Source organism: Mastomys coucha, unplaced genomic scaffold, assembly GCF_008632895.1.
Source record: "Mastomys coucha isolate ucsf_1 unplaced genomic scaffold, UCSF_Mcou_1 pScaffold23, whole genome shotgun sequence".
Taxonomy (NCBI): domain Eukaryota; kingdom Metazoa; phylum Chordata; class Mammalia; order Rodentia; family Muridae; genus Mastomys; species Mastomys coucha.
Window position 1 is genome coordinate 56699729 of NW_022196906.1, and position 23535 is coordinate 56723263.

At 44.4% G+C, this 23535-nt stretch overlaps 1 protein-coding gene and 1 long non-coding RNA gene across 7 annotated transcripts; one reads left to right on the top strand and one right to left on the bottom strand.

Moving 5' to 3' along the window:
• Positions 1-4287: 4287 nt before the first annotated feature.
• On the bottom strand, positions 4288-17985 carry Spesp1 (sperm equatorial segment protein 1). 5 transcript variants are annotated; one of them, XM_031345339.1, is made up of 4 exons: positions 13645-13677; positions 13175-13240; positions 12408-12501; positions 4288-7156 (listed from the first exon to the last, which is right to left on the bottom strand). In XM_031345339.1, the coding sequence occupies exons 1-4, from the start codon at positions 13660-13662 to the stop codon at positions 6015-6017; spliced, it is 1320 nt and encodes a 439-aa protein (XP_031201199.1). In that variant the 5' UTR covers positions 13663-13677; the 3' UTR covers positions 4288-6014. The 5 variants fall into 5 exon arrangements, 4 of the variants coding, with proteins under 4 accessions (XP_031201199.1, XP_031201200.1, XP_031201198.1 ...); XM_031345340.1 differs by lacking the exon at positions 13175-13240; XM_031345338.1 differs by lacking the exon at positions 13645-13677 and having other exon boundaries at positions 13175-13301.
• A 4-nt stretch (positions 17986-17989) lies between these two features.
• On the top strand, positions 17990-23415 carry LOC116073429. 2 transcript variants are annotated; one of them, XR_004111798.1, is made up of 4 exons: positions 17990-18160; positions 18502-18609; positions 21250-21679; positions 23312-23415. It is a non-coding gene; the product is annotated as an uncharacterized LOC116073429 (long non-coding RNA). The 2 variants fall into 2 exon arrangements; XR_004111799.1 differs by having other exon boundaries at positions 21554-21679.
• The last annotated feature ends 120 nt before the right edge of the window (positions 23416-23535 follow it).

The window sequence follows — 23535 nt, forward strand, 5'->3', positions numbered from 1 at the left end:
GTGCGTGCCACCATGCCCTGTTTTATGGGGGCTAGAATTGAAACCCAGAACTCTGCGTGCTATGCGAGCGTTTTTCAAGCTGTGCTGTCTTCCTGAATCCCCCCACCTCTTTTTCCTTCTTTTTTTCCCCTTTTCTCCATTTTTCTTATCTGGCACACCTACAAGCCCACCTCATCCAAATCCTCGCTTTCTCCTTCCTTCGTGCTCCATCGTCCCTGACCATCTCCATCCTCCTGTTCTCCTGGCTCCTTGCCTCCTGCTGACGGTGGCTTCCCTAACTAATAGCTGAAGCAGACATTTTCCCCAAGTCTTGCTTTCAGCTGTAGCTGTCACTTCTCTGTCTGATCTCAGCCGCTGAGAATTTCAAACGCTGACTTGACAGGTTTGTTTCTGGTTCCCTCGGCTCCTTCTTTTAGTGGGGCTTTCCTCACTAACTCCATCCAAGACATTTTTGTACCCAGTGGGTGATCTCACCTTTAATGTTTGCCCTCAGTGTTACAAGTATCTGTTTCTCCACCTTTCCTTTTAAGAAATTTTTATTTATGTGTATGTGTCTGCCACGTTTGCCTGAAGAAGGTGTCAGATCCCAGAGCTAGACTTACAGTTGGTTGTGAACTATCCAACATCCAATATGGGTGTTAGGCCATCATCTCTCTAGCCTTTCTTTCTTTAAACACTTTTTAAAGTGTGTGTGTGTGTGTGTGTGTGTGTGTGAGAGAGAGAGAGAGAGAGAGAGAGAGAGAGAGAGAGAGAGAGAGAAAGGGAAGAGAGAGAGACAGAGACAGAGACAGAGACAGAGAGACAGAGAGAGAGAGATGGAACATTCCACAAACAAGTGTGTGGAGGTCAGAGGACAACCTTGGGTGGCAGTTTCACCTTACATCTTGATACAGGCTCTCTTGCCTGGTGCTTCCTTCGATAAAATGGCTGGCCAGCCATCTCCTGGGATTTCTCCTGTCTCCTATCTCATCATAAGAGTGCTGAGATTGCAGGCACATGCCACTGTGCCCAGCTGGAGCTGCAGGCACATGCCACTGTGCCCAGCTGGGGTTGCAGGCACATGCCACTGTGCCCAGGTGAGGTTGCAGGCACATGCCAACATGTCTAGCTTTTCAGGGGATCTGCCTCAGGTCTTTACACCTCTGAATCCTGCCGAGATGTCTCCTCAGTCCCCCTCACATTTCTCCATTGCCTTGTGTTTAATGGCACATTCCTGCTTCTGTGAACACTGTCCCAAATACTCTGGAGTTCTAGCCAATTCTCTACCCTTCGAGAAGAATTTTTTCCTCAATGACTCAATGCAAATGATTCAAAACCCTCATGTATAGCTATTTCTCAAGCACCACACAATATATGTGATTGGGATACACCTCATAAACATTTTAAACATAATACTCCCCAGGCTGACATGCAGCTGGTAGAATTCTTACCTAGCACGCACAGAGTCTGAAGTTCCAACCCCATCATCACATAAACCTCAGTCTGGTGGCACACTTGATATCCCAGAACTTGGGAGGTGGAGGAGACAGGAAGATCAGAAATTCAAGGTCATCTTTGGGTTGCATAACAAGCTCAAAGTCTTAAATATAAAACTGTAGTTGTAATAAATGCTATTTAAAAACAAACACAGCATGTGGGTGGTGTGTGTGCTGATATGTGTGAGCGTATATGGGTGTGCATGTGTGGTGGTCACAAGTCACTGCCCAGTGTCTTCCTCAGTTTCTCCCCACCATTATGGCAGAGCCTCTAATTTGAACCCAAAGCTCACTGGCTAGACTGTGTAGTCACCCAGCTGGCTTCCTTCTCCACCTCTAATGCACTGTAGGCTGCTGTGCTCTGAGCATATGTGTGAGTGCTAGATATCGGAACTATGGTCTTCATGCTTGTACATAAAGAATTTTGCTGGGTAGTGGTGGCACATGCCTTTAATTCCAGCCCTTGGGAGACAGAGGCAGGTGGATTTCTGAGTTCAAGGCCAGCCTGGTCTACAGGGTGAGTTCCAAGACAGCCAGAGCTACACAAAGAAACCCTGTCTGGGGAAAAAAAAAATTACCCATTAAGCCATCTTCCCAACCCAGAGCACATTTTTTTCTCTTTTTTATCCTTTATATGTTTATGTAGTTTGTATTGTGTGTGCATCTTAGGATGTGCAGCTATGCGTGTGTGTGTGTGCATGTACGCACAATCACTTTCCACCTTGTATATTGAGGTAAAGTCTCTGGGTGAGCCCAGAACTTGCAAAGGTTTCTTGTATCTGCCTCTTCGGGCTGGGATTGCAGGAGGCCTTCCATTACCTACCAGACTGTTATACAGGGGCTGAAGATCCGACTCTGGTTTTCATGCTTGAATAGCAAATGTTTTAACTTGCTGAGCCATCTTCCCAGGTGGCAAATGACAAACTCTTAAACATAACTATGACTCTAGACCACTGTGTATAAACACATGAGGAGATTGAAAGGACGGGGCATGCCGGTCGGTGCCCTCTCTCCTGTGGAGTACATGACATCTGTCCCAACAGCAAGAATGGGTAACATCAAAGAGAACTTGGCTGATGCCCATTGTCGATATATGCTCATCAACTATAACAAATGTAGCACTCTAAAGCAAGTTGTAGAGAATGAGGAGATTGGAGAAGGGCACCTGACTACATTCTCACCCCCTCCCCCCAACCTCCTCCCCATGAAGAAACACACACACACTGCACATGGGAATTGGTGGCAGGAGGATCCTAAGTTCAAGGTTACCTTTAGCTATATAATGTAGCCATGTGGAATACAGCCCTGAATATTCTATCTCAAAACAACAGCAACAAAAGTTAAAATAATTATAATTGTCTCTGAAGATATCTTTAATTTTAAAAATATTTTGTATATATATATATAGTGTTCTGCCAGAAGAGGGTGCCAGATATCATTATAGTTATGAGCCACCAGATGCTTTCTGGGATTTGAACTCAGGACCTCTGGAAGAACAGTCAGCGTTCTTAACCTCTGAGGCATCTCTCCAGTCCTTCTTTGATTTTTTTTTTAAAGAAAAGTATTTAAGCATTTGATATGGACCATTGAAGAATCACATAATAGATTAGATAATACTTCTCATTATAGAGATATTTCAACTTAAAAAATAGTAATATCAACACTTGCTATTATCAGATTAATTTACCTAGCAACTGTCTAAGTAATGGTCATCAAAGTCTGAAAAATGAACGCTCAGCCAAATGAAGGAAGAAAGCACCGTCTTGCCAAGAAAGGAGAAAACATTACAAGATGGGTCAGTGGGCAAACTGTCTGCCACAAAGGGCACACGGGTCTGAGCTTGGCTCCCAGCAATTCATGTAAAAAAACAGGTGCAGAAGGTATACCTATAAACCCAGAGCTGTGGAGGTGGGGACGAGATCCTTGGGACTCAAAGGCCAGGCAAGCTAGCAAAATCAGTCAGCCAGGTTCAGTGAGAGACCTTGTCTCAAAAAGTGTCTGGAGGATTTGAAGAGGGGTGGTTTTGAGTTAAGAGCATCTTACCTTTGCTGCTTGTGCATGGGATCTGGGTGTGGCAGTGGAACACACTGGTCTGTTCACAAGCACCTGTAACTCCAGTTCTGAGGAATCTGATGTCCTCTTCCATCCTGCTGATGTTGGCATGCATTTGGTGCAATTACATACATTTGTGTGAACACTCACACATAAAATAAAATCTTCCACAAAGGAAAAATGTCCAGAGAAATGACTGGGAAAAATGCCTGGTGTCAACTTCTGGCTTCCACATACATACACATACATGTATACATACACATACATGTACACACACACACACACACATGCCCCAGAAAAAAATAAGGGAAGGAAAGAAAAAGGAGAGAGAAGAAAGCAAAAACATAAGCTTCATGCTGAAAAAATGCTTCTACACTAAATCACCAGATTACAAAAAAATACAGAGTGGGCTGGACTGGCAGCGTGGCAGTGAGAAGTATTTGTTCTTCCAGAGGACACAGTTTGATTCCCAGCATCCACGACTGTGTATAACTCCAGTTCCAGGGGTTCCAACACCCTCTTCTGGCCACTGGTTGCACACACACACACAGACACACACACACACACACACACACACAAACAAACAAAAGTGAATTAAGAAAATACAGAGGACAGGAAAACAGACAAGCAACACCAAATCCGTGCTGTGGGAAAGGATAGCAACCGATGTCCATTTTTCCAATAAATAAGTTTCAAGTGGAGGGGGATGGGAGAGTAGAAAGGATCTTTCAGTTAAAAGAGAACTCTTGAGTCCAGTCAGGCAATAGCAGTGTGTGAACTTTATTTGATCTTGATTCATACAAACTCCAAATCTCCCATTGTCTAATCACTTTGTAAACATTGACTAGATACCACTGGCCGCACGTGATGACATTGTTAGGAAACATTTGGAAGTGTTCTTCAAAAGCTTAGAGAGCCTCACACAGTACAGCTGGAGATGAACTGGTAAGTCTTGGGGGATCCAGTTGAACATACAGGAAGTGGGGGAGGGGAGGGCTAGACAGACCGACAAAGACTGTTCACACTGGGTAATGGCTGTGAACTGTTAACCACGTTACGGCTCACCTTTGCAATACTTAAAAGTTTTTCATAGTAAGTTATTTAAAAAAAAAAAAAAGCACAGTGAACAGTGATTTTATGAAAGCAAACCTCGTATCACTTTACACTACAGCCCTACACGGATTTGTGTTTGGTCACCGTTACTCCCCCAGTCGCTGGTTCTATTTGTTCTGGCTTTTGTCACTTCCTCCCATGTAATCCAAGGCAAACCTGGCTCCTGCACGGCTCCTGTCCACCTCCGCCTGCCCAGAAAACTATGTAGCCAGAATGTTGCTTTTAAACTCACTGGCGTCTGATACAAAGCGGAAAACAAGATAAAGATAAGAAAGTTAATGCACAGCAGGAGGCCTGCCAGCTTCCTTCTGACCTTTTGTGCCTGCTCTGTCTTCGAATGTTCTCTGTGGCCTTTGTACACCCCTTCTTGAACCTGCTACCCTCAGCCTCAGCTCAACACTCACACGTTCTTCCTGCACCTGGAACATTCTCTTCCCCCCAAGCACACCTCGTCTCTCAGACCTCCCCTCAAATGTCACTCACTGAGGCTAGTTCTCTTGATATGCTACATGAAATTAGACAGCTACCTCCCATAATAGCTTGTCCCAACTGAAAATTTAAAATATGGAAATCTTTGTTCAATATCTAGCTTCCCAGTTATAATCTCAAAGAGAGAGGGAAATAGCTCTTCACTCTATCCCCAAAGCCTAGCATTTTGTTCTAGCAGAAGGCCAATAAATCTTTATTGATCTGTAAATGACTGGCTTGATGAATGAGTGTTAAGTAAATGAACTTGAATATAATACTGGTCAAGTCATGAAACAAAACTTCACTTTCATTATTATACTGAATGTCTAACTTAACCGGTATCAGTCATAATAGATCAAATAGTCAAATAGATCTTCTGCTATCAAAAGATCTGTAAATCTTTAATGTGTTTGTATGCAAGGCAAAGGAGGAAATTGTGAAGATGAGCCTCGTTACAGATCCAGGTTATGGCCCCCAAAATGACCCCAGTACATCACCAACCTTCCAAGGAAGCAACACGCATCCACACGGGAGAGCTCCTGCCACCAGCCTTTGGTGAACCATTCATACAGAAAATCCAGATGCTCTACAAGTGGATTCAAACTGTAAGCAGTTCTTTAAAACCTGACACAGTGCAGTCTGTGAACTTAGAAGAAGCAAATCATAAACACTGTAGAGGCCGGCTCTTCACAACTTAAATTAATGAGAGAAAAAAAGCTACAAACTCATGAAGCAAATTTTTATTTTAAAATTGTTAGGATTTTAGTGCATATGAAAATATTTTATGATATGACACATAAGAATGTTAGCACATGGAAATATAGTAGAAGATATTTTAGGCAATTTTTAAATCACTATGCGTATTTTCCTGTGAGCAACCCCTTTGCTTAAATGAGTTTGGTCTGGTCACGGGACACTAAAACTATTTAGGACTTTCATATTATTGCTCAACAGCTTCTTAACGAGGCTTTGCATTTCTACCTGGTCTACACATAATACTTTTTGCAACACACCAGTCACAACGGAAGCCTTTTCTCTCAGCTCTGATGGTACAAGCTTAGTATTGAAATAATCTGACAACTTGGACCTGGAATTGTACAGCATATTGATAATCATTTCCATGTTATCGTCTGGGTCACTGGTTCGTCCCTCTGGGAAGACGTTAGATCCGTACATCTGTTGCAACTTGTGCTCGGCGGCTGCGGCCAGGGCCAGGCTCCGGTTCAGGTGGTCCCTGGAGGCCCTGATGAACTCCTTGTACTCGGGACTGTTACTGTCACCAAGAAGCCCCTGCTGAATCTGTGCATTAATACTGTTAATTTTTCTCAAAATATCCTCATGTTTTGTATTCAGTGAGTGACGTCCAGATAAGTCTTCAGCATTCGGGATTTCCGACTGGCCCGAGAGCTGGGGCACATCCTCGGAGTCTGTGGAGACATCCATGGTGCTGGTGGTCTTTACTGTTACAGTAATACGTGATCCCTCAGTGCTAGTTGGCTGGGTGACCACGGATGTCATCCGTGAGGTCCCCGTTAGAAACTTATTTTGCGGTGTGCTGGTCTCTATCTCTTCCTCAGACTCTGACATTTGCCGGGGTTCCGGCTCAGACTCCGTCTCCAGCTCAGGCTCAGGCTCAGTCAGTGGCGCCTTAGTCTTCAGTTCCGGTTCCGGCTCCGGCTCTTTTTCAATAAACGGTTCCTCTGTGCGTAAAACAATAGAAACGTTGTTTGGCCGGATGGACCAGAATGCTGTACTTTGGGTTCTTCTATCTATCCCCTGCGTGAAGCGGCCAGTAGGGGAAGTTGCCTTTCCCTCGATGGGCCTGATCAAAACTTCAGTCTCAGTGGTGATTTCTTGAGGGGAGACTAGCCCAAGGGTGAATGGCACCTCAGATGACAATGACGTCGGCTCTCCACTATCCACAGTTTTTGAGGACCTCGTCTTTTTCTCAAAGTCCTGCTCCCTGGTGGGGACACTCATTATGAGGTTCTGTAAAATTTGTACATAATGATTCAAATTCTGCTCTTCATCGGGCAACACAGTTATGGCTTGAGGGGAAAAAAATCAAACACACAGTAAGTAACAGTTATTACATATGACACAATGACAGAATCTGCTAACCTCGGTTCACTTTCTATGCTTAGCTCTTAAGAGCTAACACCAGGCCAGCGTTCTCTGAAAATGCAGAGCCAGAGTTGCACAGGTGTGCCTTTTTCTACATCATTTTATGTTTGTTTTCCATATAATTTATGATTCAGTAGCCAACTTCTTGGCTAAACCAACATTCTTTTTTCCACTAATGTATTCATTTATTCACCAGATCATTGGCCCCTCCTCCCGTACCCCCCCCCACAGTCCCTCCCCTTCTCCTCTGAGAGGATTGAGCCCCCCACCCCACTCCATATCTCCCCACTCTAGCATATCAAGTCTCTTCAGGGCTAGGTGAATCTTCTCCCATGGAGGCCAGACAAGGTGGCCCAGTTAGGGGAAAGGGATCCACAGACCGGCAACAGCTTTAAAAACAGTCCCAGTTCCGGTTTTGGGGGGACCCACATGAAGACTAAGCTGTGCATCTGCTACATATGCAGGTAGGCCTAGGTCCAGTCCATGTATGCTTGTTGGTTGGTGGTTCAGTCTCTGAGAGCCCCACGGGTCCAGGTTAGTTAACTCTGTTGGTCTTTCTATGGCATCCCTATCCCCGCTGGGGCCCTCAATCCTTCCCCCAGCTCTTCCAGAAGACTTCAAGAGCTCCTGTCCAATGTTTGGCTGTGGGTCTCTATTTCAGTCAACTGCTGGGTGGAGCCTCTCAGCGTTATGCTAGGTCCCTGTCTGCAAGCATAACAGAATATCATTAATAGTGTCAGGGATTGGTGCTTGCCGACGGAATGGGTAAACCAAAATTCTTGATCATGTTATCTAACCCTGCAGGACACTACAGTTGACTTATGCTGGCTCACCGGAGTCAATTATTAAACTTTTAGAAGCCAGATGTTTAGATAGATATAATTAAATTATCTAAATTTTCGATTGTATTAAAACAGATTCAAAACTCCTCACTTCCTACTTACCCTGTTTTGCTATTTTAGTTGTGCTCTTTTGATTATTTATAGCTAATACATTTATAAAATGGGCATGTGATGCTTTGATGAACACCAATTATTAAATACTGTAAACTGTTAAAAGCTGTGTGGGCGTATGAATGAGTTTGTGTAGGCCAGAGGTTGACACCAGGTGTCTTCCTCAATTGCTCTTCACCATATTTCTTGAGACAGGTTCTCTCACTGAATGGAGCCTCAGGGATCCTCCTGCCTCCACCTCCCCGGCTCAGGAACTATAGGTGACATCGCTGTACTGGCCTTTTGTTTTGACACAGGTGCTCTGAGTTAAACTCAGGCCCTCATGTTCACATGGCAACCACTTTACTAACTGAGCCATAGCCCCAGCCCTGTTTTGAAAGTTATACGGAATTTCTTTTTCTCTTTTATTTTTTTATTACCAAAAACAAACAAAAAGAAAAAAAGAAAAAAAAATACCAACATGTTTGTGTATAGCTCAACACACAACTCTGAGTTTAGAGTTTTCAGATCGGGAAGGCTTGAATCAAAAAGCACAGTCCCCATGCAGGTTAGCTGACACTCCCATGCTGATCTCTGCTCTTCCACTCTGCAGGGGCGTGACTTTAGTATTTCCCTTGATAGTTTCTTAAGCAAAAGATACTCAGAGCTGGAAGGATCAAGTAGACCACAAGAAGGCCTACCTAGTCCATGGGAGCTTACAGAAACTGAACCATTAATCAAAGAGCATGCAGGGGCTAGACCTAGGCCCCCTATATATTTGTAGCAGATGTGTAGGTTGGTCCTCATGTGGTCCCCTAACAATTAGAACAAGGACTGTCTCTGACTGTAATGCTATCATTGGATCCCCTCCCCTTACCTGAACTGGCTGGCTGGGTCTCAGCAAGAGAAGATGTGCCTAGTCCTTCTAGAACTAGATGTCCCAGGGTAGGGTGGTACCCAAGGGGGCTTCCCCTTCTCTGAGAAGGGGAGAGAGTAAGGAGGGAGGGATTTGTAAGGGCAAGTCTGGGAGGAGAGGAGGGAGAGGAGGCTGCAGTCAGGATGTAAAGTGAATAAAAATAAATAAACTATTAAGAAAAACAAACAAAAAAACAAAGGGTACTATGTCTGTTCTTTTATCTCACATTAAAACAAATGTAGGGACTGGAGAGATGGCTCAGTGGTTAAGAGCACTGAGTGCTCTTCCAGAGGTCCTGAATTCAATTCCCAGCAACCACATGGTGGCTCACAACCATCTGTAATAGGATTTGATGCCCTTTTCTGGTGTGTCTGAAGACAGCTACAGTGTACTCACGTACATAAAAATAAATACATCTTTTAAAACAACTGTAATAAGAAATCAGGGATAGGAGGCCACAGAGCTGTCTCAGAAACTGCCTTTGCAGCGTTTGATCTTCAGAACCTGACCCCCCACACCATACACACACACACACACACACACACACACACACACACACACACACACACAGGGCCAGGCATAGTTATAAACCTTGTCAATTCTAGTGCTGGGGACATTGAAACAGTTGGAGACAGACAGATTCCTGAAGTTTCCTGGCCAGACAGCTGAGCCTACTTAGAGAGTTTCTGACCACCTGGGAGATCCTATCTCAAGAAGTGGTGTCAAATAGTTCTCAAGGAACAACACCAGAGATTGCCCTCTGGCCTCCACAGCCACAACTTACACATACACACAAAAGCCAACAGTTCACATATCTGACTGCTGCCCAAATGTTTCTGATTCTCTCATTTATTTTTCTGTTCTCTTTATACGTCTGGTATTCAAATAGTGCTTCCTCTCTGTTGGCTTTAATTTGTTGGAAAAACAAAAACAAAACAGGAGTTTTCTTAGCTCGTTTTCATTAAGTATATGTGCGTGCCTGTGTGAACACACTGACTATCGGAACTAAGCCATCTCCCTAACCCTGAGTATTGCCCACTAGAAACAATTGTACTGCTGCTATGGTCCTTCGCACCCTTACACATCAGTGATTCATACTAAACTGTTTACTGGTAGAATTATAAGATATCTATAATTTGCTTCTAAATAAGCTAAGCACAAGGATTTGGGGGCAGGGATTAGAGGAGAAGAGATATGAGTGGAGATGTCAGTGGACCCAGATTAATCAAAGGGTCTATTACAGAAGGAGTGTTTATGCCACCATTTCTATTTATGTGTGTGTTTCATTTTTTTTTCTATAAAAAGTTGTTTCTAAAATTTTTGGGAAATTTTCTGTTCTAGGCAACTAGAAGCAAACAGATTGGCTGACCACGGCCAATCCAGAGCACTGAACAGAGGCCTAATGGCTTTGCAGGGGGCGCTGCTCAAAATCAGTCTAGGACCCACCTGATCTTCAGTAAATTAGGTTGTCTCTTCAGACTAGCAAATGGAATACCCAGGTAGCTATTAAATAAGTTAGGATGCCAAAGGACAGGAGAAGGAGGTGCTCACTAGATGCGATTTCTAAAAACATCTCAAGTACTCATTATCCTCCTCTGCAGTTACTCTGGAAACACCAAAAAGCCTGTTCATGGCTGCCTAGCAACAGAGGCACCCTACCTCCTACCTCACTTTTCTTCCTTGTAAATGCACCCTTGGGTCTCTGGATCATTCTATTCTTGAATCCATCCCTACCTCACATGTTTCCTTCCTCTTGTTTTTGCCCTTCTAACACATCCCTGCATCTTAGACTTCTGGTGCCACTAATCAGGACCAGTCTTGCAAATCATTTGAGCCCTGTAAAAATGTTTGCAGATCAGATAGTAAAAGGATAATTTCCAATATCCTTACACAAAACCCCACCATGGTGGAATCCTGTTTTTCTCAGTTGTATGGGAAGTTCTAAAAAAGCAAATTACACTTGTAATTCTTATAAAGAGCAGGCCAACCTGCTAGAAGCTGAGTCACTTACAACACATTGACCATTTCCTGTGGTCTACCCCAACACAATATAGCTGCTATTTTCGTCACTTGGATATCTAAGCAAACCGTGTGTCCCAGACCATGGAGAAGGTTAGGAAGCCCCAGCACTGTGGGGATAGATTGGTAGGTAAAGAAAGTGCTTGCCTCACAAGCTTGGGGACCTGAGTTCAGATCCCCAGCACCCATGTAAGCTGATCAGGTGGCATTCCCTCAGCACTGGGGAGGGAGGGGCAAGAGCATCCCTGCCTGGGACTTGCCACCAGTTAAGCTCAGCAAATCAGTGAGCTCTGAGTAAGAGACACTGTCTCAAAGAAAACAAGGCGAAGAAAAATAGAAGACACCTGAGAGCAACCTCTGGCCTTCATAGGCATGTCTGTACACTACAAACCCATACACACACACACACACAAGAATCCCTTGCAGTGTGAGATGGCAGGACACTGTTTCCAGGGCTTCTGCTGGGCAGCTTGGGGTTCTGCTGGAGTCTCAGCTCTGAGGATGTCAGCTGAGCTTGGGTTTTCTCCTTCAGTTACTAAAGCTAACTGGTGACAATTTATAAATCAAGAATTATGTTTTCTGCTTTCTTTGTACTCCCTCCTACACCCTGAGACAGGAGCCCAGGCTGGTCTGAACTATTTAGTCAGGGAGGGCCTTGAATGCCTGGTCATTCTGCCTCTACTTCCCAAGGGCTGGGGTTGCAGGAGTGGGACACCAGTTAAACCTGACTTTTTTTTTTTTTTTTTTTTTTTTTTGTTTTGGTTCTGGTTTTTTTTTGAAACAAGGTTTTTCTGTGTAGCCCTGGCTGTTCTGGAACTCACTCTGTAGACCAGGCTGGCCTGGAACTCAGAAATCCACCTGCTGGATTAAAGGCATGCACCACCACTGGCTGGCTTAAGCCTAACTTTTTAAAAAGCTGTTGTCTTGATGTATGCTCTGTTTGTATGATGATTATGTGATATTTTTTTTCACAGAATAAAAAACTGAGAAGCAAATACATCAATTCACACAGATTCTAGAGTTTTGCCCATCAGCTGAAATAACTCTTTTTGAGGACTGCATTGGAAAAATAGAGAGAAGAAAGTATGGGACTTCACATGAAATGCAGCACACAGTAAATAACACCACAGAAATCAGCTAAACAAAATATACAGCATCAAATAATTACAAAGACCCACAGATTTCTCCACTATAATGACCTTCACAGTTCTGTGGGTTTGTTTTTTTAAATGATTTTGTTTGTTTAGAACAGTGTAGCCCTGGCTATCCTGAAACTCACGGTATAGACCAAGCTGGCTTGGAACTCACAGAGATCCTCCTGCTTCTGCCTCTCAAGGGACCAACGGTGTGCACCATCACTTCTGGCTTCTGTAGTTTTTAACTGTTCTAATTCTCTGATAATCTGTAACAGGAATTACATTTTTGACACTAATGGTATATTTTGATACCTTTAATTATGAACCTATAAACTAAAAAAAAAATTAGTTAATGTGTATTTGTCTACAGACTCTTAAATTTTACTGTTATTATTATTATTAATACATGTTCTACTGTTCCCCTGTCCCCTGTTGCTCTTGTAGAAGACCAGGTTAGGTTCCCAGAGCCCACAGGGTGGTTCACAACCATCCATAACTCTAGTTCTAGAAGACTTAACCAATACCCTCTTCTGACCTGAGTAGGTAGGTACCATGGGATGTACATGGCATACATATATACATGCAAGGAAAAGACTCATACATACACAACAAAATAAATAAATACAAATCTTAATGTAAACAAACAGATATGGGGAGTGATCAGGACATACACTGGACTCCACTATGTGTCCTCATACCCACATGTACATATGCACACAGACACACATACATATACTTGCAAAGCAAGAGAAACTGAATGATAAGTTGAATTCTAATCTGAAGTCATGAGGGTGGAAGGAAATATTACACATTGCTGGAGAGCCAGCAAAAGAGGGGGAAGGGAATAACCAACCCAGAATTCCACTTCCCAGGAAAAGATCTCTCGGGGATAAAAAGAAAACCAAGGAAAAAACAAGAGAAATGGTCAGAAAACCTTACCCTGATAGCTAAATGTAGTTCACCAGGAATGGCAGGAGGGCTCAGTTGGGAAAGGTGCCTGGTAACCTGAGTTGGAAGCCAAGAACCATCCATGAAGGGGTAGAAGGAAAGAACTGGCTCCATAAAGTTGTTCTCTGGCCTCCACATCATAACACCCCCCCCCACACACACACACACACAACCTAAACTATACAAAGAAACTATAAAAACAGTAAGCCAAAATGGAATTAAAAATAGTGTATCCTTCAATATAAAATGCATTGTATCTGTCTACATGCTCAAATATGTTTTAAACATTAGGGCTTTAAAGCCAAACTGTGTTGCTAATTTCAACACATGGTTTGATATAAATGCCTGCAGAGTTTGAGGTTGCAGTAAAATATCATATATAACACTGGGAAGCATGGTAGCTCAGTAAAAGAAAAAGATGAATTTTAAAACTCACATAATGATGAAAATGTTGAATATACCTGACTTTGAGGATTCATGGTCTTGGGGAGATGGCTTGGCAAGTAGAAGCTCGCACACAAGTATAAGGATCTGAGTTCTAATACCCAGACCCCAAGTAAAGCCGTGTTCTTCAGAGGGTATCTTTATTCACAGTGTTCCTACCACAAGGTGGGAGGGGGGGAAAAAGAATCTCTGGTGTCCATAGTGGTGAATAAACAGTGGTCCCTGTTTCAAAGGAGTGAAAGGTAAAGGGAGCTGAGGTTATCTACTGACTTCCACACATACACACCACAGCACTACACACACACACACACACACACACACACACACAATGAACTCATACATCTTTACTTGATACAGACACTGTTGACGATACACCAAAATCTAACCACAAGTTTTATATGCTAATTATTAAAAGACTCTTATAACCTCAAGTACAAGAAACACAGGGTGGCCCTATTATAGAAAGAAGTCCCGCATGTGGAAGCAAACCCGAGCATCAGTCACTCAGTAACGAGCCAGCCTGTCCTCAAGTCCATGAAGACGTGTTCAGACAAGTTCCATGTACTTTCCAGACCTGTCATGCAGTAGTCTCAGAGAACAGACTTCCTAAGTGCTGTGTGAAGTTGTGCCTCAAATTCAAGCAAACTGAAATAACTGAGCTGACATATTTCCAGCTCAAACTAACCAGGCTGTTGTATTCATAACTGGAATATCCTCAGAGTGACTGGAAAAGGGACCACTGTGTTACTCATCCAGCACTAACTTTTTACTATTAAAAAGAAATGCAGCTTTTGCTGATGGATAAAAAAGTACTTATATTCATATTAGTCAGACATTCTGACTAAAAAAATAAAATCTAACTTAATGTTTATGTGTGCTTTGTGATTTTTTTGTTTTGTCTTGTTTTTTTATGTTATTAGGCTCAAGTCTTCCCACATGGAGAAAGATGGGCTTGCTCCAAGCAACTTGTCTTGCTCATAGAACATCGGCAATTCTGACACACTGTAGTCTTCCTGAGAGCTTGCAAGGCAATTCTTGGAAGCCAGTTGCCATGGTTTAAAGAGCCTTGGAAGCTGGGCACAAAGCTCCATTGGTAGAGTGTTTGCCTGGTTAGTGCTCTGGGTCCCAAGCGCTGCATTAACGGAGTATGCTGGCACACACCTGTAACAACCAGCCCTGGGGAAGTAGAATTACAAGCATCAGAAGGTCAAGGCCATTGTTGGCTATGTAGTGAGTTCAAGGTCAGCCAAGGCTTTCTGAGACCCAGTCTCAAAAGATAAAATGGTCTAGGGGAAGGGGCAGGGCAGAAAGGATAAGGGCAGAAAAGATGTGTGTGTGTGAGAAAAAGAGACAGACAGGCAGACACACAGACAGACAGAGACAAAAACACAGAGACTGAAAATGAGAGTTCACCAAGAGCAACAACCTGGAAGAGAATAGACCATCTTGGATCAGCATGTCTCAGTTGAATTTTTGCATGGCCCAAAATGAAGGAGGAGATCTCAGATTATCTAGTAAACCATGAAAATGATGACCTAGCAAGGAGGCGTGGCCTCATCAAATTTGCTTCAAGCTAGAGAGATGGTTCTGCAGGTAAAGGCACTTTTCCTGAAAGCCTGACCCACATGGGGCAAGGAGAGAACTAACTCTTGAAAGCTGCCCTTTGACCTCCACACATACACTGAGGCACAGGCCATCACACACACAAAATAATAAAGGCAGAAGAGAGACAGGGTGTTTCTAAGATAATGCATTAACAGACGGGCCACTGAACATTCCTGCTGTTCCCCTAAGGCCACTCTCAGGACATTCCCCACTTAGATGGCATGCACCCCAGTAAGCAAACAATGTCAGAACACTCCACACAGGTGGGTCTAAGAGCCCACCTAAGTGGCAGAGCTTTGGGCACTGAAACAGCCTAATGTGAACTTGCAACATTGTAACCAAGTGCCTTGAAGCTTTACAAGGTTTTTAAGATAAATCTGCTTTTCTTTTATGTGTTTGTAGATACAGGTGAACAATTAATGGCTGCTGCTTTAAACCTCCTTCCCCAGGTATAGTTCATGAAGACAAAGGCCTTCCTAGGAACAGGGATAAAGAAGACTCTCATCTTCATTATACTTGTGTATGTGTGTGTGTGTGTGTGTGTGTCCTTGAGTGCAGGCCCCCGCTCTAATGCAAATGAGGAGGTTAAAGGACAACTTTCTAGAGTTGTAGTTGCTTCTTTCTTCCACTGTGACCTGTGAGGTCCAGGGATTGAATTCCAATCATCGATCGGGCTTGTGTTCACTCATGACCCATTTCATTGGCCCAACTTGATTTCTTTTTTTTTTTCTTTTTTTTTTTTAAAGATTTATTTATTTATTACAAGTACACTGTAGCTGTCTTCAGACACACCAGAAGAGGGCATCAGATCTCACCATGGGTGGTTGTGAGCCACCATGTGGTTGCTGGGATTTGAACTCATGACCTTCCGAAGAGCAGTCGGTGCTCTTCCTCGCTGAGCCATCTCACCAGCCACCAACTTGATTTCTTGAGACAAGGTATCTCACCAAACCTAGAGCTACTATGATAACTGTCATGAGTTGGACCTTGGCAAGTCTCAGAAGGGAGTTAGAGAGAGCTGAGGAGATGGCTAAGGTGCTTGTGAAGCCCTGGGTGCCACCCCCAGAACCCATAGGGGAAAAAATCCTGGCCTGGAAGTGCATGCCGATAATTTCAACGTCGGGAAGATGAAGGCGAGCAGATCCCTGGGGCTTGCTGGCCAGCCAGCCCAGACGACTTAGCAAGTTCTAGGTCTATCTCAAACCAAACCAAACAGAAAAACAAGGTGGTGAGAGTGTGAGGAACAACAAGACCAAAGGTTATCTTCCGGCCTCCACAAGTCTGTGCACAAGCACACAGAGAGAACAACAGTTAGAGGTGCGGTAACCAAGACAGTAACAGTCAGAACACCTCCTTTGTGGCTAAACCACCTCCACACTGCAGCTGAGTCTCCCAGCTTACCAAAGACTAAGGTTCCAGGCCACTTCCCATGCATGTGCAAATGAAGAGTCTGCAACCACCTCCTCCTCTCTGTGGCCTTTCCTAGGGTAACGAGGGAAGAAATACTCTAAAAGAGAGATCCCATTTACCATGATTGGAGGGGAAACCTTACTCTATGAATGTGCCATCTACCTCATAAATATTCATTAAAACATTTTTTTTTAAAGCCGCAATACAGAGCCAGGCTGTGGTGGCTGCATGCCTTTAATCCCAGCACTTGGGAGGCAGAGGCAGGCGGATTTCTGAGTTCGAGGCCAGCCTGGTGTACAGAGTGAGTTCCAAGACAGCCAGGGCTACACAGAGAAACCCTGTCTCGAAAAACAAAACAAAACAAAGCAAAAGCCACAATACATTATCCACTGTGCTGCTATCCCCTTTTGGAGATAGCCCATTCCAGCCTCTCTCTGGGGTGCTTTGTCTAATAAACTTCTGTCTAAACTGTCGGTGTCTTTTGATTGAATTCTTTCCTTCCAGAAGCCTAAGAGACACACCCCTTACCCTCAACACATTCCCTTCAAATTTTACTGCAAGGATCGGCTAGTCCTTTACCGTCCAGGGCCAGAGAGCAAACATCTCAGGCCTTGCAAGTCAGAATTGTGCAGCGAGCCCGCAGTTTCTGTTTTGAAGCAGGAAAACAGTCATGGCCAATTCATATGGTAATAATGACTGTGTTTGCATTCCAACAAAACATGAAGTGTTTAAAAGCCCAGGCTGCAGAAATGTTTTGTGTCCTGGGCAGTGAACAGTGCCACCTAAGGGGGGCGGGGGGGGGGGCCCAGTTGAAAGGAGGAGGCACAGCGAGCCCAGCTTAGGAGCTGAGCATCCTGGGGATAACAGGCAGAGCAAGATGAGGACTGGGGTGACACACTTGGCACCCAGTGTGTGACAGTGAGGGGGGGAAGGTGTAAGGAATGGAAACACCTAGGTCACCACTCACATGGATACGCCAGCAGGAACGAAGGCCATAGCCACAGCGCAACTAGGACCACCGGCTTCATGGGCGTCGTTCACAGCACTCCGCCATCCGACGGGAACGTTCTGGGGCCACCAGGCCGGGGTACCTCAGGGCCGAAAAGAGATGTCAGCGGCCTATCGTCCTACGTCAGGGCCTTGGCGCCCCGCAACGGTTGCCTCAATGAATGGATGGGGGTGGGGCGGCCTCGTGCGTGTTGCGCATGCGTGTTGGGATTCAGCACGGACTTTGAATTGCTGGGGCTAGAAGTGGCTCGACGGCGACCTGCATCTACAGACCCTTATGGTAGGGGCTAGAGAAGCTTGACAAGTGGCACACTATGGCACTCCCCGGTTGAAAACACAGCCGTTGCACAGAAGTGGATGTCTGATCGAACAGATGATCTAGGGATTACACAGAGCCGATTGTGAAGGGAACCGCTGCAGGACAACCGCCCCTCCCTCCAGTCTGCCTCCAAAGAAAAGGGAGGGGAGGATCTATTGCAGGAAGACTGAAACTGCCCCCAACAGCTATAGGTAGTTCAGACTCGTTGCATGATTGTCTGCGGGGAGGGGGGAAGGCGGAGGGGGGGGGGAGTGGGAGAGGGAGTTGGGTGGAGATGATGGGAAGAGGAGGTAGGGACATTGGAGGCTCCGTGAGGAACTTTGGTTGTCGTTTTAATTTGTAAAGATTACATCCCATTTCTTTGACGATAAAGAGTTAGAAATGATGGAGAAATGTGTGACTATAAACGGATAGTATAAGAGAATTAGTTAGGGTCTTCTCTGTCCCAGACTGCCCTGGAACTACACTGCACCCATGGATGATCTGAACTAATGATATTTCTGCCTCCACTTTCCAAACCCTGAGTTTACAGGCACAGGTATGGACCAGCATGTATGGTGTCTACTGTCCTGGGGATTGAACCCAGGGCTTTGCCTGCGTTGCACCAGCACTCTGCAGCCTGAGCTACTCTCCAGTCTCAGTGAGAGAACATTTTGTTTTGTTTTGTTTTGTTTTGTTTTTTGGAGTTATAGTCATGTGGCTACTCAATTCTATATGTGGGTTATAATCTATAGAAGTATACATTTTTCTGCATAATTAATCTTTAAAATTCACATGTAGTCAAATCTCTGTCTTAGAAACAAGGAACTTAGATTTCAGTCTGAGACAATGGGGAGATGCTTCAAGGTTCTGAGCTAGAGAAGGCTGTGATTGATTAGATGACAGCAGTAAAAAGCTTCGTTTCCTTGTAAAGACCGGAAGGTGTTGAAGAAAGCAGAGTAGAGGCAAGATCAAGTGAGGAGACTCTGAGATACCGTTGGGGACCTGGACTCCTGGTAGCAGACGGTTTGGAGCATCTGGTCATGTCTGAGACATGTTTAGAGTTAAAATCAGTAAGACTGCTTAGATAGGTGGAGACAGGATCATGGGTTGAAGTCTAGGCCAGCTCCATGTCTTAGCTATTGTGAATACAAAGCAATAAATATGTATGTGCATGTCTATGGCATGCTGACTTCAGGTACACACCCAGGGATGGAATAGTTGATTGTATGGTAGTTTCATTTAAAAAAAAAAAAATTTTATATGTGGCACTGGAGAGGTGGCTCAGTAGGTAAGAGCACTGGCAGCTCTTCCAGAGGTCCTGAGTTCAATTCCCAGCAACCACATAGTGGCTCACAACCACCTGTAATGGGATCTAATGCCCTCTTCTGGTGTGTCTGAAGATAGCAATAGTGTACTCACATACATAAAAATAAATAAATCTTTAAAAAAAAAAAAAAAGAGTTGAAGACCAACCTAGGCTATTTGAGATGCTGTCCCCAAACAAAGATCAGGGAATTGTTTAAACGTGGAGGAGGAAATATGAGATGATGCCCAGATTTCTGGCTAGATCATTAGGGGTTTTTTGATGAACATTTACTGAAATGTGCAATGTAGGTACATATGGAGATGGAGAAGGATAACGAATTTTATGGTCGAATCTGTTAAGGTGAGGATGGGCCTGGAGACCTCCAACCAGAGTGGTCTATCCCCTGAGGAGTTGGATGTGGGCCAGGAAGAAAGCTGAAGTCAAGGTTGAGTTATAGGCATGGGCATCTGGAAGCAGAACTGTCTGAGATAGATCAAGAAAGATGGGCAGATGGAGCAGACCACTGGTCCTAGGATGGATTGCCAGGAGACAGGAAGGCTAGAGAGAACACAATGGTGAGCGAAGGACTCCAGAGAGGAGTGGCAGTAAGGAACCTGAGAGAGCAGAGGAGTCTCAGACTGTTAGACTTCTGAAAAGACAAATGGGAGTGGAGGAGGGAGACAGAGAGGGAGAAGGGGAAAGCAGACACAAAGACAGGTTTAGGGCTAGTCAGCTACAGGCCCTGGCCCTTGACAGGAACAGTTTCGGTGAAGTGGTTTGGGAAGAAGCCAGCCCAGACTGAGTCAAGGAATGAGTAAGAGGTAACGAAGTCGTGACAGCTTGCATAGTGCTGTTTCAGGCTTGGTTCGTGAGTCTTCGAGGCTCCCCAGCAGTGCTCAACCCAAATATAGCAGCATGCTGGAACCAAACAGTTGGGACTGTTTGGAAAGCAACTTGGAATATATAACAAAAGCAGTAACATAATATACACACTGTGATATAAATTCTATAACACAGATTTAGGGGGAGAACTTAGGTCCTAAGATAACTGTTAGCTTGTAATACAGAGACAGTAAAATCCAAAGAAAATATGGACCTAAGATTCCCACTCCTCACCCTCCATCCCCTGTTGAAATCCCAGCCCTCGCCAAGATGAGAAGGGGATGGAGCTTTTGAAAGAGGAATAGATCATGGGGTTGAACCTTCATGAGTGAGATTGGTACCCTAAAACAGAGACCCCAGAGATTCTGTGGGAGGACACTAGACAACAGTCATCTGTGAAAAAGGCAGCTTCCACCAGACACCAAATCAATTCTCCTACCTCCCAGTAGTTGAAATAAATTGTTGTTTCAATTACCTGGCCTGTGGTGTTATTTGGTGCAACAGCCTGAACAAATTAAACTAGGCAAACTACCTTTGTCTGATAGAATAACTGTGCAACCAAGAACTGGGGAAGTGGCATAGCTGGAAAAGTCCTTACTATGTGAGCACGAGGACCTTCGTTCTGATCCTCTGCATACACATAAAAAGCCAGTTGTGGTAACTCAGTACCTGTAACCCCAGGAGTGGGGAGGTAGAGACAGGAGGATCCCTGGAGCTTGCTAGCCAGCCAGTCTCGACAAAGCAGACAGCTCAGTGAGAAACCCTGTCTCAGCAAGTAACGTGGAGACTGATTAAGGAAGATGTTGACCTTTGGCCTCCATGTGCATGAGCACACATGCATTCAAATACCTTTGGCCTCCATGTGCATGAGCACACATGCATTCAAATACAACACACACGTATGGGCACACACATATGAAAATAGAAGATACACATAGGCATGGGACGTGGTAAACCATTCTATTTTGGTTTTCAGTGAGCCAGGAAAGATTTTATCTACTCTCTCCTGCCGTTTCAACCTAAGATTTTCCTTAGACTCCTTCTTTCAATGGATATAACACATTCAAAATTTATATTTATTGTACTTTATTTCTTCTCTAACTCCAATAGATTGGGGTAAACCTGGTTAGCCAGACACACTTGTGTCTCTCAAGACGAAGATGCACACTCAAGAAGTCCTTCATCACACACTGCCCAGTGACCACCCCATGTTCTCCTGACTAGAAGTGAGCCGAGAAGGTCACACTGGGGCCTCTGCCTACCTGGCAGCAATGCATCTTTCACATCCTTACCTCAGAGGTCATTTCCTCCCCTCACTTGGTCCAGCGCTTGGAAAAAATAAGTCAGTCTTAGTACTTACAAAATGAAGACCTCTGTGGCTCAGGAGTTAAGAGTACTTCTTGTTCTTTCTGAGGACCCAAGTCTATTCCAGGCACCCACATCTGGAGGCTCACAACCACCAGAAGTAACTCCAACTCCAGAGGATCTGTGAGCTCTGCAAACACCTACAGAGCATGTACACATAGCCACACACAGACACGTAAGTAGAAATAAAAATAAGCCTTTTTTAAAATGAATGTGCACATGATTGAATGTGCCCCCTCTTGTTCCCTTACCTTCTCTCCTGTGTGCAGCATACCCGTGAATGTGAATGTGGAGGGGCACCATTTGGAGACCAGAGTTTGAAGCCCCAGGACTCACATAAAAAGCTAGGCATAGCAGAGTATGGATGCCCTAGCTTGCTTTCTGTTACTGTGATAAAAACACTGGCCAAAAGCAACTTGGAAAGGGAAGGGTTTATTTGGCTTGCAAGTTACCACCCATCCTTGAAGAAAGACACAGCAGGATCTTAAGCCAGGAACAGAAACAGAAGCCATGGGAAAAGGCTGCTCACTGTCTTGCTCCCCATGGCTCAGCCTACTTTCTTATACAACCCAGGACCGTCTGCCATGAGATAGTACCACGCTTATAGGCAGCCCCAAGAAACTGTCCCATAGAGATGCCCACAGGCAATCCGATAGAGACAATTCTTCATTTAAGATTCCCTCTTCCCAGAGGACCCCAGTTTTTGTCAGGTTGACAAAAACTAACCAGAATACCATAATATCTTCCTCTATCGCTCTCTGTTGAGTTGCTTTTGAGACAGTCTCTCACTAAACTGGAAGCTCATTTGGGATAGTCTGGCTCAAATCCACCTGTCTCTGCCCCCCAGTTCTGGAGGTATATCCAGATGCGGCCATGCCTGGCTTTTTATGTGAGTTCTGGGGTTTCAAACTCAGGCCCTCATGCTTGAAGAGTAAGTGTTTTATCCATGGAGGCATCCATGTCTCCATCCATCCATCTATCCATCCATCCAACCAATCTAATGATACTTCTAAAGGAATTGTCTCTAAGATACATATAATGACTAGTGCCTCGTCCCTAAAAGTTCAGTACTTAGAAAGCTGAGGCAGAAAAATTTGCTTTGGGGATGAGTCCAGTCTGAGAGTTGTGAAGACAAAAAGATGCTTGTCCTCTAGGACAAAGTCACAGGTTCTAGCAGAGAAGTAATTCCACCACACGAGGGCAGCAGAGCCTCACTAATGAGTGGACCGAAGTTGGCTGCTAACTTCTGAGCACCTGCTGATGAGAGTATAGAAACTGGCCTTTGATATTGCTACACTGTAGCAACAAATGCTTTCTGGTTATTGTGCATTTAGCTTTCATGCTTCGCATCCTAAATACACCAAATATCGTACAGCAATATTTTAAACAATTCAATTAGAATAATTTAATAAGCCTCTGCATGCTAAAAGCATTTTCCCCCCGTAGGCTGTTTTGAGGAATATTGTCCATTCACTCTTGTCTCCAGTTCCAGGGCAGCTGTTTTGCACACAGCCCAGGACTGAAATCAGCTTACAAAACTACACCCATCTTGGGGCACAACAGAGTGCAAGGCTGCCTCTGAAAAGCGTCTTCTTTTGCCGGGTTCTGGTCCTTAGTTAGGCAAATGGGTTTTTTGTTTTGTTTTTTAACTCGCTATAGAGAACTTGAAATTGGCTCTGTGGAATGTTCTGTTTGTTTTAGAGTGATTTATTTAATGTCATGTGTATGGCTACTTTGCCTGCTTGTGTGTGTGCACCGGAAAAGGGCAGAAGAGGGTATTGCATCCTCTAGAACTGAAGTTTTGCAGGTGATGGGGAGCCTGCTGGAAACGGAGCTTGAGTCCTCTCCTCTGCAAGACCAGCCAGTGCTTTTAACCACTAAGCCAGCTCCCCAGATGTTAAGCACTGAGCCAACTCTTCAGCCCTCAACTGAGCCATTTCTCTGGCCCTGTGGAATAATTTTAATAAACAGGATGGGTGTGACTGAAAGGAGCTGCAAGCACGTGGTCCTTGGCATACTTTCAGTTCCATC